At 31.7% G+C, this 19,097-nt stretch overlaps 1 protein-coding gene across 2 annotated transcripts in view; it reads left to right on the plus strand.

Moving 5' to 3' along the window:
• Positions 1-19,097, plus strand: part of LOC142329725 (aminopeptidase N-like) — a 193,826-nt gene that overhangs the window by 162,948 nt on the left and 11,781 nt on the right. For both annotated transcript variants that reach the window (XM_075374460.1, XM_075374461.1), the window contains 2 exons: positions 8,006-8,196; positions 18,741-18,911. In XM_075374460.1, coding sequence (XP_075230575.1) covers positions 8,006-8,196; positions 18,741-18,911 — 362 coding nt within the window. The remainder of the gene's footprint in view (positions 1-8,005; positions 8,197-18,740; positions 18,912-19,097) is intronic.

Consider the following 19,097-nt stretch of genomic DNA (forward strand, 5'->3'; position numbering starts at 1 on the left):
AGATTGCAATTTTTTGCAGATAAATGAAAATTTCTTAGGTTTAATAATTTCCAATTACTATAACAAAAATCAAAGAACTATTTAAAACACTACATGTCTTAATACTTGTACGACAGTAAAAATATAAACTAGTAAGAGTGTCTGGTTTTATCTGGTTGGTACTCATTCTACAATCATATACTCATAGAATATAAGGCATAGATTAATTACCAAATAGCCACTTTATAAAATCAAATGGGTATAAAAAGTATTTTTTGTTAACTTTTGTTATATAAGGAAGAGTTATTTGGTCAAAATTAAGAAAAATGTTTTTTATGAAAATTGTTTCAGTTTTTTTTCTAAAACTGTCTAATACAAATTTTTAGCAAGCAAACTACTGAAGTTTTAACAAATATTTCTACCAACATTATTATAAATTTTAGGCATTTTGATTGTTATATTACTTTCCAATGCAAGTTTCATGAAATTTAATCCTGCTACTTTTTGATTTTTGCTCATGAGCAAAAAGTTAAAAACTTTTTTTTTAGGGCTTATTATCAACAGTTTTCTTTAAAAATGACATGAAAAGACAGTAATGTAAAAAATAATCATAAAAATAAATTTTATTTGTATCACATGTTGTTCATTCATCAAAAGAATTTCAATTTTTGTTAACTAATAAGAACCTAGGTTACCAAGTGAACAACAGGACTCAAAACGTTTGTTACTAGAAGGGCTTTGATGGCCCCTATAAGCACAATATGGATTAACAGGTTGAATATCCTTACATTTCAAAATTTCTAATTTCTAAAGGGATAATAATCAAACGATCCTGAACCTCTTCAACACTATACAGTTGCACATAGAAAGTAATTCAATTCCACGTCTAACTAGATTTTATCATTTATGTAGCACTTTTTAATGCAAGAATAGATCTAAAAAAAAAATGGATAAATGAACTGGTTGGTTGGACATTGATAAAGAGCAAGATAAAAAAATAAAATTAAAAATGTGAGATTATGTTAAAATAAATATGGTTGCAAAATACAACTATTGCTGAATAACTTTCCCGCTGTACTTAAGTCAACGTGTAGATTAAAGGGAAACTACCCAACCATGAAACAGTTCTTGATAAAAAAATGTAATATTATCAACTCTGTATATATGACTCCCCAATACTTTCACAATTATAAGTTCATTCATTCCATTGTCTCATCTTCCCAGACCAATTATGATAGCTCAGTCATACCTGAAACACTTATAACCTTATTTCAGTTGGATTTTTACACATGGAAATTCGATATAAAATTGAAAATATTAACAGTTATTCCCAAAAGTCAATTATTATAAACTAGATTGCACGTACTGCAAACAATAAAACATGAATTTTACATCTAGTGTTAGAAAGATATGTAATTAACGATGAGAGATCTCATTAAACAAAATAACAATTAAGAAAAAACTAACAAGATATAATATATAATTTTTTTAAAACATTTAGGTTTGGTTTTTGATATATTTTCAATATTATGAACAAATTTTTTTAAATATTTAGGTTTGGTTTTTATCTAATGTGTAGCGCAGCTTAATGTATTATCGCATCGTGTTTAAAACAAATATATTTATAAAATTATATATTTAAGTAAACAGTAAAATTAAAAAAAATAAAAATCTAATTGATAAAAATGGAAAATAATTTTTTTTAGCAGCTTCTTGTGATAAGTTGCATTAATATTACCTTTCAAAAGAGCTGTAAATGAAATACGACTTTAAAAAAGTAAATGAATAAAAACAACACATCATTCTGGGTATGAAAAATAAACTTATACAAAAAAAAAAAAATCAGAAAGTGACTTTATATTACATAAGTTACAAGAAAGTAGGAAAAAGGACAATGAATTGTTAACAAGATGTTGCAATGGTAGACAAAGTAGTAGAATCAATTTTCTTACAACTAGATCGTTTTGTAATCCTTGGAACTCAGGAAAAATCATACTGAAAACCCAATGGTGAAAATGTAAATCAACATCAAACATCTTCACGTATTGGCACTCTATGCTACTGTCATTTTATTCATTTTAGTAAACATAGACACTTGATTCATTTAAACAATAAAATAAATAAAATTCCAGCAAAAAATGAAGTATATTACTAATTTTAAATCTGCACCAAAACTTTTAAAAACAGAAATAGGAGAAATAGAAAAAGACAATATATTCAAAACCTTGATAAAATAATAAAACAAAATGGACTAGAAAAGATACCATGAAGACAGAATAATGAAACTTAACAAAGCCTAAGCATTAACTAAAGCCTTTTATAACAAAAAATCCTTATCCAGATAAGAAAGATTAAAACATTATAATACCGTACTAAAACCAGAAGATTTATATGCCTCTGAATGTTTATCTCACCATAATAAGGATTTAGTTCAAAAATATAAAAGTACAAAAAAAAACCTTTTCTAAAATTTTCACACCTACAAAAATTGAAGAAGGTTGGAAAATACAACCCAATGTAAATCTTTATGAATAAACTGAAATGTTCTTGAATATAAATTTATGGAAAATACTCAATTTTATGACCACCTTTTTATGAATGAATAATAATATCTGATTAACAGAGAAAATATTTGACCACTTCGCAAATAATAAACTGGAACAAAATATGATTTGAAGAACAGCTTGAGATTTAAAAGTAAAAGAAATAACAAGAGAAGATATTAAAGTTAGAAAAGTGATCAAAAACATGAAAATTTCAGAACAATTCCCCTCCACAAAAAAGGGGAAATGAAATGAACACAAGAAATAAGAGAAAAACACACAGGATGAATAGAAAAAAGTGATAAAACATAAGAGAAATTAGAAAAGATAAATGAAAGTTGGTAATTGATCTTTTAGCTAATCAAAATTGAAATATCTGAGTTAAATATAGTCATGAGTTCTCAAATGGGTCACGATCATGCCCAATTTTTGTTTTCGGTTGGAGATGGAATTTAAAAAGTTATTTAATCTTTATTAATTAATTTGAAGAATTTTTCATTGTAATGAATCTTTCACAAAGTAGTCATGAGTAAATAGAGGGGATCACCCCTTCTTTTGTAATTTTCATAATAATTTATTAGCATCAATACCCCTGTTAATATAAGTTACCTTACAAAAGTTCATGTTAATTTTTAAGTGAATTAAGTAATAGTAATATATAAGATATCCTAAGCAGAGCAGATTAACATATATCCAGATACGTACCTTGGTTTATGTGAATTTTTGAACCAAGCAATCTTCAAAGAAAAATTTTAAATGAGATCCAAAATTTAGACACCATTTGCAATACCTTTTTTTATTATACAATGTTCTATATACAACAGCAGAGAATGTAACAACTGAACACACACATTGGTAACAATACTTAATCAAAATATATATACCTATATGTACATATAAATACCTAAATAAATACAAATACATATTATTTAAAAGAATTGTTACATACATGATGCGAAGCTAAAATACAAATATGTTGAATAAGACGTTATTAGATGAAACGAGAGGGAAAGAGAAAAAACAGACAGCGAAAAAAAATCAGTTTAGTTCTGCAATCTAAATCGATTATAACATCAATACGTAAATTAGCTCAATAGCCTGGCTAGTAGTAAATAAATGTACAGTAGAAAATTATGAAAAGAATAACAATTACCTTTCACATGCTGACACAAAATTAAAAACAGTTCAAACTTGATTAAACATCACATTACAGTACGTGCACGGAAAGACAAATTGTAAGCCGTTCGTAGGGATCATGGATGTACCTAGCAATGATCGGTCTTTTCCGTGAGTACTCGGTATATCTTATATTCGCACAGGAACGTATCGTACACACTTCTAACCAACGACGTCGTGTTCATATCTACTTGCAAAACAATAAATAAGGAATTTGAAAGCAAGTTACCTGCATCTTTTTTGTTTTTTTGAACAAATTTATTTAATAAAATATTGGTTTACATAATTTAGGCTATTTATCCAGATTATTATTTGAAGTATCATTAATTTTAGTTATGAATTCATTTTTATTGTCAGAAAAATTTAACATTTTTGTGCAAACGTATTTTAGATTAAAACTATTTGTAATTCATACTATTGACTGTGAGGTTAACAAATGGACTGAAATGTTTCATAACGAATGTTACTTATCACTTGCTTAATTTTATTAATAATAAAAAAATAACGAGATTATTATTCCCATTTACATATTCTAATGAGCATTTCAAAATTTTGAATGAAAAACGTGTAAGTGTGTGTGTGTGTGTGTGCGCGCGCGCGGCGCATACGGATGTTTCTAAAATGGTGAGACAATAAATTACAGAACATTTGAAAAATCTTATTAATTTATTTAAATACAAGTAAAAGATTTTCTTTTATGGAAACAATATTACACTGTTGATGAACTTTTTTTTTGTCTTCAGTCATTTGACTGGTTTGATGCAGCTCTCCAAGATTCCCTATCTAGTGCTAGCCGTTTCATTTCGGTATACCCCTACATCCTACATCCCTAACAATTTGTTTTGCATATTCCAAACGTGGCCTGCATGCACAAGATTTTCCTTCTACCTGTCCCTCCAATATTAAAGCGACTATTCCAGGATGTAATAATAAGTGCCTTATAAGTCTGTCTCTTCTTTTAGCTACATTTTTCCAAATGCTTCGTTCTTCATTTATTTTCCGTAACACCTCATTTGTCACTTTATCCACCCATCTGATTTTTAACATTCTCCTGTAGCGCTGCATTTCAAAAGCTTCTAATCTTTTCTTCTCAGATACTCCAATTGTCCAAGCTTCACTTCCATACAAAGCGACACTCCAAACATATACTTTCAAAGATCTTTTCCAGACATTTAATTTAATTTTTGATGTAAATAAATTATATTTCTGACTGAAGGCTCGTTAAGCTTGTGCTATTCGGCATTTTATATCGCTCCTGCTTCGTCCATTTTTAGTAATTCTATTTCACAAATAACAAAATTCTTCTACCTCCATAATCTTTTCTCCTGCTATTTTCACATTCAGTGGTCCATCTTCGTTATTTCTACTACATTTCATTACTTTCGTTTTGTTCTTGTTTATTTTCATGTGGTAGTTCTTGCGTAGGACTTCAGCCATGCCATTCATTGTTTCTTCTAAATCCTTTTTACTCTCAGCTAGAATTACTATATCATCAGCAAATCGTAGCATCTTTATCTTTTCACCTTGTTACTGTTACTCCGGATCTAAATTGTTCTTTAACATCATTAACTGCTAGTTCTACGTAAAGATTAAGAAGTAACGGGGATAGGGAACATCCTTGTCGGACTCCCTTTCTTATTACGTCTTCTTTCTTATGTTCTTCAATTATCACTATTGCTGTTTGGTTCCTGTAAATGCTAGCAATCGTTCTTCTATCTCTGTATTTGAACCCTACTTTTTTTAAAGTGCTGAACATTTTATTCCAGTCTACATTATCGAATGCCTTTTTTAGGTCTATAAATGCCAAGAATGTTGGTTTGTTTTTCTTTAATCTTCCTTCTACTATTAATCTGAGGCTTAAAATTGCTTCCCTTGTCCCTATACTTTTCCTGAAACCAAATTGGTCTTCTCCTAACACTTCTTCCACTCTCCTCTCAATTCTTCTGTATAGAATTCTAGTTAAGATTTTTTATGCATGACTAGTTAAACTAATTGTTCTGTATTCTTCACATTTATCTGCTTCTGCTTTCTTTGCTATCATGACTATAACACTTTTTTTGAAGTCTGATGGAACTTCCCCTTTTTATAAATATTACACACCAGTTCGTATAATCTATCAATCGCTTCCTCACCTGCACTGCGCAGGAACTCTACAGGTATTCCGTCTATTCCAGGAGCCTTTCTGCCATTCAAATTTTTTAATGCTCTCTTAAATTCAGATCTCAGTATCGTTTCTACCCTTTCATCTTCTTCAACTTCCTCTTCTTCATCTATAACACTATTTTCTAATTCATTTCCTCCGTATAACTCTTCAATATATATCGACTTCACATTTCGTATTATAAATCGGTGTACCATCTTTGTTTAACAAATTATTGGATTTTAATTTAAGAACCCTAAAATTTTACATACAGAATTACATTGAATTACATTGTAATTCACTCTTCTTTTGCTAGTTTGCACTTTCTGTTTATAGAATTTCTTAATTGTCGATAGTTCCTTTTATTTTTTTCATCACTAACATTCTTATATTTTCTACGTTCATCCATCAGCTGTAATATATCGACTGAAACCCAAGGTTTTCTATCAGTTCTCTTTGTTCCGCCTAAGTTCGCTTCTGCTGATTTAAGAATTTCCTTTTTAACATTCTCCCATTCTTCTTCTACATTTTCTACCTTATCTTTTTTACTCAGACCTCTGTCGATGTCCTCCTCAAAAATCTTCTTTACCCCTCTTCCTCAAGCTTCTCTAAATTCCACCGATTCATCTGACACCTTTTCTTCAGGTTTTTAAACCCCAATCTACTTTTCATTATCATTAAATTATGGTCGCTATCAATTTCTGCTCCAGGGTAAGTTTTGCAGTCAACGAGTTGATTTCTAAATCTTTGCTTAACCATGATATAATCTATCTGATACCTTGCAGTATCGCCTGGCTTTTCTCAAGTGTATATTCTTATATTATGATTTTTAAACTGGGTGTTGGCAATTACTAAATTATACTTCGTAAAACATTCTATTAGTCGGTCCCCTCTTTCATTTCTTTTGTCCAGTCCGTATTCACCCTGTATATTTCCTTCCTTGCCTTTTCCAATGCTTGCATTCCAATCTCAAACTATTATTAAACTTTCATCTCCTTTTATGTGTTTAATTGCTTCATTAATTTCTTCGTATACACACTCTACATCATCATCATCATGGGCGCTTGCAGGCATATAGACGTTAACAATCGTTGTCAGTTTAGATTTTGATTTTATCCTTATTACAATGATTCTATTGCTATGCATTTTGAAGTACTCTACTCTCTTCACTATCTTCTTGTTCATTACGAAACCTACTCCTGCCTGCACATTATTTGAAGCTGAGTTAATTATTCTAAAATCACCTGATCAAAAGTCGCCTTCCTCTTCCCACCGAACCTCGCTAATTCCTATTACATCTACATTTATCCTATCCATTTCCCTCTTTAAATTTTCTAACCTACCAACCTATTTTAAACTTCTAACATTCCACGCTCCGACTCGTAGAATGTTATTTTTTAATTTTCTGGTGTCCCCTTCCTTAGTAGTCCCCCCCCGGAGATCCGAACGGGGGGCTAGTTTACCTCCAGAATATTTTACCAAGGAAGGCGCCTCAATCAATGCTATATGAAAATGCAGAGAACTACATTTTCTTGGAAAAAAAGCGGCTGTAGTTTTCCATTGCTTTCAGCTGTGCAGTACTCAAGAGGACTGAGTATGTTGATATGGCCGTTTAAGTCGTCCTGACTTACGCCCTTAACAACTACTGAAAGAGCTGCTGCTCTCTTTCAGGAATCATTCCTTAGTCTGGCTCTCATCAGATACCTCTCCGATATGGTTGCACCTTCGGTCCAGCTACTCTGTATCACTGAGCACTCAAGTCCCCTCACCAACGGCAAGGTCTCGTGATTCATAGAGGGAATTATGAATTTTGAATTTTTAAATAACACTAATTAAAAAATATATATATATATATTTATCTGCGTCTCATTCAACATATACAAATAAAAAATATGTGTGCTCAAATAATTTTCAATAGCGGGTTCTGAATTGTGAATTTTTTTTGCAGTAATATTTTATATTTAATATATGATTTTAAAAAAATTTGTGTTTGAATATATAATTAATGTAGACTTTAATTATTTTTTTATCTTATAATTATAATTTATCATTAAAAGATGTGATCTGTATAAATATTTATTTTCTTATGTTATCAGTTTATTTAATTATTTATCTATTTTAATATTAACTTTGTTTTTTTAATTTTATGTATTTTGTTTTAAACCAGGAATATATAAATTGGCTTATGACATCTTGGTTAAATAAAATTCGATTTGATGTAGATTTAAACACAATTGATTCTGATAATGACAAAGTAAGCCGATCTGTATTATTGGAAATAGGATGTTACTTTAAAAATATTGATTGTGAAAAAATAGCTTTGGATGAATTTAATATAATTAAAAAGTCGGACAAAGGGTAAGAAATAAATAGTAATATTTTCTTAAAATGTTATTTAACATTACAAATTACAGTGAAATATACTAATTCGCGCTTCCCGCATTCGCCAATTCGTTATTCGCGGTGAAATATTTTGCGAAGCCTCTTCTATATTCTCGGCTAAAATGTTCCGTATTCGCGTACATTACATTATGTAGTGACATTAAAAAATAAAAATATTAAATATTTAATGGCGCAGGTGAAGTATGAACTTGAAGAGGTAGAAGATACGATCCCTGTAAAAGAGTTAAATGTCAAAACGCTTACCGAAGGCATTAAATTATCCCATGATCTTATCTAGCTTTTTGTAGATCCTGATCCATCTTTAAATTGAAGCTTAATCTTTAAGCGCAAAATTGAAGATGCCACGCAAGAATACAAAGAACTTCACACGGATTTAATAGCAAGAGCTAACTAAGTAAAATTAATTTTTTTTTATTTTTGAAATTGAAGTTGTCATGTTTTGATTATTTAGGCTGTGATATGTAATACAGAATAAATCAAAAAAAAAAATAAGACAATCGAATTTCAAAATGTACCGAGTGCCCCACGAAGAAATTTTCAGGACATGTTCTACTGTGAAAATAATGAAACATTTTCATATAAACATAGATCTGGAAACGCTGTGTTTTCGAGTTACGGCTAACGAAAGATTTCACCCGTATTTCAGCTCTTCTAATAAAAAGAAACTCTATTCTTAATTTTTGGAACTAAGGGTATATTAATGTAAGGTTGGTGGGTTCTTATGTAATTTGAGCTGGGAAATAGGAGAAAACAGATCCCAGAACAGTAACTACTGTAGTTTTTAAGATATCCGACGTAATATATAACACAAAATTCGGTGTCGAAAAACAAGTTTTTTTTAGGTTTGCAGTACAATAAATTTGTTAAATTACTAAGAAGTGCGGAAAATTTAGTAACAAAACTTGTAGAGAATTAAATTCTGAAAAAAATAATGTACGAGGTGTGTGAGAAAAGTAATGAATGATATTGGTAACACTGCGAGCGATCTTGCAACGCTATGTCTACCGGTCTGAGCTAGACCGGTTTGTTCATCCCTTCCACATGCTCAGTACGAGTTTCAACTCCGTTCAGCCAACACATTATTTTTGACAGCGCCAACAGTGAAGTTGTGAGTTACGAAAATGGAGCATCGGAATTTAGAGCAACGTTGTGCAATCAAGTTTTGTGTTAAACTTGGGGAATCCGCGAGTGTGACCTTTGAAAGGTGACATTTGAAACAAGCCTATGGGGAACATTGCTTATCAAGAGCGCAAGTTTTCCGCTGGCACAAATCATTTTTTGAAGGCCGAGAACACGTTGAAGATCAACCTCGCTCAGGGAGACCTTCAACTTCTAAATCTGACGAAGACGTTGAGCGCGTGAGAGTTCTTGTGATATCAGACCGTCGTTTAACAATAAGGACGGATCTGAGGATCTGAGCTAGACCGGTTTGTTCATCCCTTCCACATGCTCAGTACGAGTTTCAACTCCGTTCAGCCAACACATTATTTTTGACAGCGCCAACAGTGAAGTTGGGGAACATTGCTTATCAAGAGCGCAAGTTTTCCGCTGGCACAAATCATTTTTTGAAGGCCGAGAACACGTTGAAGATCAACCTCGCTCAGGGAGACCTTCAACTTCTAAATCTGACGAAGACGTTGAGCGCGTGAGAGTTCTTGTGATATCAGACCGTCGTTTAACAATAAGGACGGATCTGAGGATCTGAGCTAGACCGGTTTGTTCATCCCTTCCACATGCTCAGTACGAGTTTCAACTCCGTTCAGCCAACACATTATTTTTGACAGCGCCAACAGTGAAGTTGTGAGTTACGAAAATGGAGCATCGGAATTTAGAGCAACGTTGTGCAATCAAGTTTTGTGTTAAACTTGGGGAATCTGCGAGTGTGACCTTTGAAAGGTGACATTTGAAACAAGCCTATGGGGAACATTGCTTATCAAGAGCGCAAGTTTTCCGTTGGCACAAATCATTTTTTGAAGGCCGAGAACACGTTGAAGATCAACCTCGCTCACGGAGACCTTCAACTTCTAAATCTGACGAAGACGTTGAGCGCGTGAGAGTTCTTGTGATATCAGACCGTCGTTTAACAATAAGGACGATGGGTGAACAGTTAAATTTAAACACTTCACCGTACATCAAATTTTGACAGACGATTTGGACATGCGAAAGGTATATGTACGAAATTGGTGCCAAAAAAACTAACAACGGAACAGAAGGACAATCGAAGAAACTTTTGCGTTGATCTTCTTGAGAGGATCGACGATGATCAAGAATTCTTCAATCGTGTGATCACAGGTAATGAATCCTGGATATTTTAGTACGATCCTGAAACAAAGCGGCAAAGCGAAGAGTGGCACATTCCGACATTTCCTCGACCGAAAAAATGTCGAATAAGCAAATCAAAGATCAAAACCATGCCGATTTGCTTTTTTGACAGTAGGGGTATCGTGCGTAAAGAATTTATTCTTCCTGGAAAAACTGTCAACCAAGTGTTTTACAAAGGTGTCCTTGAAAGGCTCAGGAAAAGAGTGATTCACGTAAGACCAGACATTGCAGAGAAGTGGATGCTTCATCATGACAATGCCCCGTGTCACACGACCATTTCCATCAGAGAATTTTTGACCTCAAAACGCATTCCTAAGGTTCCTCAACCCCCCTATTCACCTGATTTGAGTCCTTGTGACTTTTTCCTTTTCCTGAAATTGAAACATATCTTAAAAGGACGTCATTTTGGAACTCTGGAGAACGTTCAAAAGACTGTGACCGACCGGTTAAAAGCCCTACCAGTTGAAACCTTCTACCACTACTACTACGAGTGGGAACAACGACTCCGCCGATGTATAGCTGCCCAAGGGAACTACTTTGAAGGGGATAATATTGTTGTTTGAAAAAAATAAAAACTTTGGTAAGTAAAAAGTCAGTCTCATTACTTTTCCCACACACCTCGTAAATACAGTCAATAAAAACTTTTCAATATCGGTTATTTATTGGAAGCAAATAAAACGAAAAATATAAAATCGTATTACTCTGTACCTAATAAATATTATTATTAATATAGAAAAATATAATACATAAAATGATAAATGGTAACAGAATCATAAACCTCAGTTACAGTAATTGTACGAAATTCCCTCCTTCACAATTTATACAGCATTCTGCCCGACGTAAAATATTTCCGGTAGCTTTCGTATCATATCAGGATCGTTTCGTAGAAATTCAATAGCATTTCTTATTTCAATGAATAACTCTTCTTTAGGTTTAATTTTTTTTCGGTATACTATCGTTTTCATATAGCCTCAAATGAAGTAATCTAGTGGTGTTAAGTTAGGTGATCGTGATGGACAATTGATTACTCCACCACGTCCAATTCAGTTTAAGAAATTAGCATTCAACTGATTTCTACTAAAAAAAAAAATGTCATGTTACACCGTCGTGTTGGAAAATTATTTGTAATCTAATTTGTAGACACATCCTATAAAAAAAATCGGCAAATTATTTTTCCAGAAATGAACATATGCATATCCCATAAGGTTTTCATTGAAAAAAAAATGGTTCCAGAATTTTGTCATAAATAATACCACGCCAATCGTTAATGTTAAATCTACACAGTGCATGTTGAAAACTAGTTTCCACAGTACCATATGGATTGTCTTCGCTCCATAAATTACTATTTTTAGAATTAAAGACTCCGTTTCTCATAAAAGTGGCTTCATCAGTTAATAAATTGAATTTACCTTATCAGCGTTGTCTATAAGCCAATGACAGAAGTTTAACCGTTAGTGGTAATCTGTTGGCCACAAATTTTGAACCCTATGCAGGCGGAAAGGATAAAGATTTTGTTTCCGTAGGATGCGCACACTGTTTTTTGACAAACCAGTGCGACATAATATTCGCCTGGTACCAGTGCCCGGGCTATGCCAAATATGCTGAATCACACGATATTCATCATTAATACGATGATTTATTTGGCTTCAACAGAAAACGAATAAGTTATAAATGATCCTTCTGTTCATAAATTCTGATACGCTATAGAATTTTTAAAAAGAATATTTATTAGGTACAGAAGGAATAATACGATTTTCTATCTATTTTTTGTATCTTTTTCTTCAATAAAACAACGATTTTGAAATGTTTTCATTTACTTTTTATTTGCTGTATTCATTAATTTTCTCAGAATTAAATTCTCTACAAGTTTTGTTACTAGATCTCCCGAATTTATTAGTCTTTGAACAAAGCTATGTACCACAAACCTAAAAAAAAACTTGTTTTTCGAATCGAATTTTGTGTTTTAGGTCGGATATTTTAAAAACTACAGGAATTACAATTCTGGGTGGTTTTATCCTGTTTGCCAGCTCAAATTAAATAAGCAACCACCACCAACCTTACTCCTTAATTTGAATTCCAAACATTACAGTAAAGCTTCCTTTTATTAGAAATATGGGCGAAATCTTTCGCTAGCCATAACTAGAAAACCTGAAAAACAAAGCGTTTCCTGGCGTATGTTTATATGAACTATTTTCATTATGTTCACCAGTAGAACTTATCTGAAGGTTTCTGTTTCTTCGTGGAACCCTATATATATATATATATATGTATATCAAGAAGTTCGTTAGAACTTTATTGGTAAAAGTCCACAGATCTGGATGGCATGACGAAGTCAAGGAAGTATGTTTACAGTTCTAAACACATGACCTAATCTAAAAATGAGAAAATGTTTTTAAAAATGAGCATGAAAACATTACATTTCCGTTCAATTAGATTGGTAATAAAGAATACTTTAAAAAAAAACCTCGAATTATGTTAGACAACGTGTTTTTCTTCCATTTGATGAACCACGGGACTCGATTATGTTAATTTTTCCTCAAAAAAGTGGTTTTACGAATCGCGCCGCTAGGTAACAGTACTTAACCGCGCCTTTGTATTTACGAATGATCTCGTACAAAAACTTGATAATGTACTTGAAATAATAAAATTTAAAAGAAAATATACTACAACTTGTTTTAAAATTACTGAAGATGAAACAGTTTTTTTAATTCCCATCACTTCATTAAAATAAAATAAAAGTTATTAGTTTACAAGAGATTGTAGCTGCTAATAAAACACAAAATAACACGAACAGTAGGAAAGTGTTGCAAATGTGGCAACAAAGATTTGTTACATAAAACAGAAATAAATTCGTCGGTAAAATTTTTATTCCACAATTAGAACTAATTGATAGAGAAATAAAAAAAAAGTTCCTTTCATAATAATATAAAAAGTGTGTCCACGGATATGATAAATTCGAGGGTTACACTTATAAAGTAACTAGCAGACCCGGCAATGCTTCGCTATTGCTAGCTTTGAGTGTATATATATATATATATATATATATATATATATATATATAGTGTCCCATATAAAACGCAACCGATCAATCACTCACCCATGAAATTTCAAAAGCCAAACTTACTCCCTTACTCGTTACTGAAATCGACTCGTCCAACATCTGAACATCGCGGCGACGCAGTAGAACACTACCGATAGTAACAACAATGCAATCATAACGTTCAGTGTATTGCTAGAGACAAGATGGTGTTTTCGCTAGATGAACGTGTTTTCATTGTCGAGTCGTACTTCAGTACGAAATCAGCGGTAGCAGTGCAAGATTTGTTTCTCCATAAGTACCCAGATAAACCAGCTCCTAACAAAACATCAGTATTAAGGTTAGTCGCAAAATTTAGTGAGGCCGGTTCTGTTAATAACAAGGAATACAAAATATCTGGGTCAGTGCTGAATACAGATACAGTCGCTGAAATCAAAGACCGATGACTCGCCTCGCCAAATAAATCGATCAGACGTTTGTCTGCTGAAATTAATTTGTCTAAATCAACTGTTTATCGGGCGACCAAACGATTACAATTACGACCTTATCGCATTCAAACGGTTCATCGACTTCTTGAGCGCCAGCACTCTTGAGGAGTGCTGAAAATCCCCACGTTTATCACGAAAAACAATTACACCCGCAGAAGTTGGACGTGTAGTGCGCGATATCGCGGAAGAAAATAATCGGTCCTATTTTTTTCGAGTACATCATTAATGCAGAACGATATCAGGATATTTTATTTCAGTTCATCGCACTTTTGGAAGAGGAAGACAGACACTGCTGGCTACAACATGACGGTGTGACATCGCACTACGCAGGTTCAACTTTTGATTTCGTAGGAATTCTTTGGTAATCGTGTTATCGGTCGAGGCTTTGGCCACCAAGATCTCCAGATTTGACTGCGGCGGATTTTTTTCTACGGGGTTACCTCAAAGAAAAAGCCTACAGCAACAAACCACGAACACTTGAACGATTGAAAGTCAATATTGAACAAGCTGTATTAAATATCCAGCCACAAACTTTGAAAAAACTTGCAAGAAACGCTGTAAAAAGAATTGAAGCTTGTATTCAAGAAGATGGCGTCCACTTCCAACATTTTATGTAAATGTAAGGTAATGGATGGTAATAATAAAAATTACATTTACATTTACACATGCCTTTTTATTATTTCAATACCTACCAATATAAGGTTGGGTTGCGTTTTATATGGGACACCCTGTTAAATGAACATAATTGAAAATTTGATAAAACATTACAGAACATCACAAAATTTAACCTTTCACTTTATCTCTTTTTCCCCCTTTGTCGTTCTTCATTTTTCCCATATTTCCCTTTTTCCGGCATGTAAAAATCGGTCCAGCTGTTTTTAGTTCATAGCGGACATACATACGAACATTACCTTTTATATATATAAAAGAAGAAGGTCTGTTTGTATAGTAAATATTTCGACACCGGCGTCACCTAGCGGTTATATAGATTTTTGCAAAAAATGTTCTTTTCACATAACTAATGTATATTCTGAATTTGAGCCAAATCGGACAATAAATACAATTTTTCCAAATATATCGACCCCAGCGTCACCTAGCGGGTCCAACCTAATTCAGAAACCTTCGCGAGCGTGCGCACAACTCACGAAAGTTTCATCGCAATCGGATGAACGGTTTAGGAAGGCATAACAGACATACAAACATTCATTTATATATAGGTAAGTGCAATTTTACGTTAACGGATCTTCGACTCGTGAAGGTCATTAAACTAGTTTTATTAAAAAAGAAAAAAAAATGGTTTGAACCGGCCCGATTTCATTTATTAAACAACGAATAATCATAACAATTGTATTATTTCTGTAAATATGATATGTATTATACACAAATGAAATCGGGACGGTAAGAGTTTTGCAACAAATTTTTCTATTTTTTGCTTATTATATGGAATACTTAAACATTGTTTATTATCTATTATTGTAGATCTATTGTCTATTACATATATTTAACATGTATTTTGTTTTAAACAAAATTCTAAATTAAAAACAGATTTTGATAATAGAAATGTAGTGTCTTACCTTTTTTGATATCGTTATCATTTTATTAAAAACACTTTATTTATATTATATTAGGAATTTTTGTTTTTTGAGCAGAAGAAATGATATTTGTGAGACTTACCATATGATTTACAATTTCATTGTATTTTTTTTGGATATACATATATACAAATAAGGTCATTCAGGCATGTCACTTAAAGAAGTCAAATTAAACTTTAAAAAGTGGCCTTGCTTATCCACCTTTATGGATGTAATATTTGGATAGTGATATATAGACAGACCATCATCTACTTACGCCTTAGAAATAAATATCTTAGGAACAGTTAAAATGATTATAAAATTGTTAAATTAATCCAATAGATATATAAAAAAAAGAAGTTCTATTATCACCTGTGAATGACAGTATTAATAAACACATAAATATTAACATCTAATAAAATCTCACACGTAATAAAATATTCTGAATTATAAAGTCAGAATGAGTGCTTTTTCCTAGTTTTTGAAAAAAATAAAAATTTGAAAGGGACTTAGTGAAATGAGTTAATGAAATATTTTAAATCTGGGAAATATATTTTCTCTGTATATCGTCTTTATGACATTATTACATGTAATGCAGAAACTAAGACATAATACAAAATGACATGGTTAGAAGTAAACTATTTTAGAAAAAATGATCTTAAGAAAGGTTTCTATAAATAATATTCAAATCAGAAATATTTATCCTTTTAAATACTTGAATTATTCCTTGTATATCCTAACGAGTATAACTAAATGTTTAACAGCATAAATGATGCACTTAAAATCAAATAATTATTCAATTCTGAATTTAAAAAAAATTATAACCATGTGCGTAACATTTTTTTAGAAATTAATAAGAAATAATGAGATGTACAGTCTGTAAATAAAGTAATAAGACTAGTTTTTTTTGCCAGCCAAAGTGACAATACTGTAAAGTTACTAGTAAACATATGATTATATGAATTGCTGATTTATATTGGGTATTAATATTTTTAGTCTATTGTTGCCACGTGAGATGTAAACAAACTTTTTGTGAAATGAGGTTTTATTGTGCATTACAAAGGTGAGCGATACTAAACATGAGCAATGTTGTAAAATCAAGTTTTGGGTTAAACTCTGTGACAATGCTAGTGAAGCTTTTTCAGAATTGAAAAGGGTATATAGAGATGACGCTCTGTCACGAGCGCAAGTATTTAGGTGGTTTAAAGCAATTCCACATGACTGGGAATGAATTGCTGACGATCCACGCTCTGGAAGACTGTTAACATCAAAAAGTGATGACAATGTTGAGCAAATCAGAGACTGCATACGGTACGACCGGTGATTAACTGTCCAGAATGGTTGCAGAACAATTGAATTTGAACCGTGCCACAGTCCATCAAATTTTGACAACGAATTGGACATGAAAAAGGTTTGTGCAAAATTGGTCCCAAGAAACCTCACTGTTGAACAAAAAAACAAGTTGGAAATATGCTGTGATCTTCTAGGGCGAATTGAAACTGATCCTGATTTTCTAAAAAAATGTTGATGATGAATCTTGGATAAGAGTATTTGAGAACGACTCAAAACAAAACGCCAGAGCAAGGAGTGGCACATTTCAAACTCACCATGTCCCAAAATATAAAAAATAAGCAAATAAAAACCATGCTAATTTGTTTCTTTGATAATAACTGCATTGCTCATAAGGAGTTTTTCCCTAAAGGACAGACTGTAAATCAATATGCTTACCGAGAAATTTTTGAAAGACTGCAGAAAAGAGTTCCCCGCATGAAACCAGCCATCAAAGACAACCGGATGCTGCATCATGACAATGCATCTTGTCACAATGCACTCTCAATTAGTGATTTTTTGGCAAAGAAAACATTCCTGTAGTTCCTCAACTACCTTATTCACCTGATTTGAGTCCCTGTGAATTTTTCCTGTTTCCGACTTTAAAAAAACACCTCAAAGAACACCATTTTGGAACAGTAGAAAACATTATAAAAATGTAATCAACCATCTGAAGGATATTCCGGTTTCTGAGTTCTAACGCTGCTATGAAGAGTGGGAAAACCATTTGAAGCATTGCGTGGCTTCCCAAGGGAACTATTTTTGAAGGTGATTAAAGTACATGTATAATTGAATTGTATGTAAAAGGTTTTTCTGAACTAGTCTCATTACTTTATTTACAAAGCCTGTAGGTGTATCGATACAAAGAAGAGAATAAAAAAATATATAGAGAACAAAATGGGGTTTCAACAACCATATCTCTTTAAAATTAACTTTAATTAACAGATTTTTTAATGGATATACACTAATCGATTTATTAGAATAATATCAATAGTATTTTCTGAATTTTTCATTGTAAATAATAGATGCAAATGACTGGATTCAATATTTTCTTAAATCAAAGCTTCCAATTTCAAGATGAGTAGAAAAGTAAAAGAATCTTTATTTCAGTGGTACTTTATTTTTAATTAGATTTTACATATATGTATCTAAAACTGAAGAACTCTGTAACCTAAATAATCTGAAAAATTTAATTACAGATTACATCTATTAAAACAATCTATATATTTTTTACAGCAATTTTTAAACATTTTTTAAGTGAGGCTGGTTCAATTTTAGCAATTATGATTCTCTTAGAAATATTTTGACCAAAATTCAGTAAAGACTTTGAAATAATATTTTTATTTTCACTATTAGGAATAATCAACGTGGTATAAATTATTATTACATTCTTCCTGTTGAATTTGAATGTGTTTCTTCAGCACCACTCTGTGCTGAATTTGAATGGCGATTCATATAACCTAAATAATGCTAAACTTTTGCCAATTTACAATAAAAACCATACATAATTAATATTTTAATTAAAAATTTTAATTTTATACCACTCTGCCAACATTTGTGGTGAAGTGGTAGCAGTTTTTCCTTTAATCTAGAAAGCTGCAGATTTGAATTCTGACCTGCTTGGCATTTTTTATATATTACAAAATTCATCTTTTGTAAAAAAAAAAAATCCACAGTAATTGTAATTAGATATTAGCCTGTAATTGTAATCAACAATAAATAAATTAATTATCATGAAATTTATTTTTATAGACTGGATGAATTAACAGAAATTGAACTTATGTATATATGTATGACAGTTTCTGAAGGACCTACTGAATTCTGGAATTATATAAAGCATAGATATCTAACTGATAAAATCAGAAATCATGAACCATATCTGGACTTATTAGCGTGTACTAAAGACAAAAATATTATTATGCAGTAAGTATTTCTATAATAAAGTTAAAAAAATTGTGTTAAAATTATTATAAATACGGACTCTTTAAAATAAATAATTAAAAAATTGAGAATTTTTAAATTTATTTTTTCAGTACTTCTTATTTTATATAATTTGTTGGCTAAATGAAGGCAAATGAAGGACATCATATATAATATGTTGGTATTAAA

The sequence above is a fragment of the Lycorma delicatula genome, chromosome 9 (genome assembly GCF_047948215.1).
Source record: "Lycorma delicatula isolate Av1 chromosome 9, ASM4794821v1, whole genome shotgun sequence".
Classification (NCBI taxonomy): Eukaryota; Metazoa; Arthropoda; class Insecta; order Hemiptera; family Fulgoridae; genus Lycorma; species Lycorma delicatula.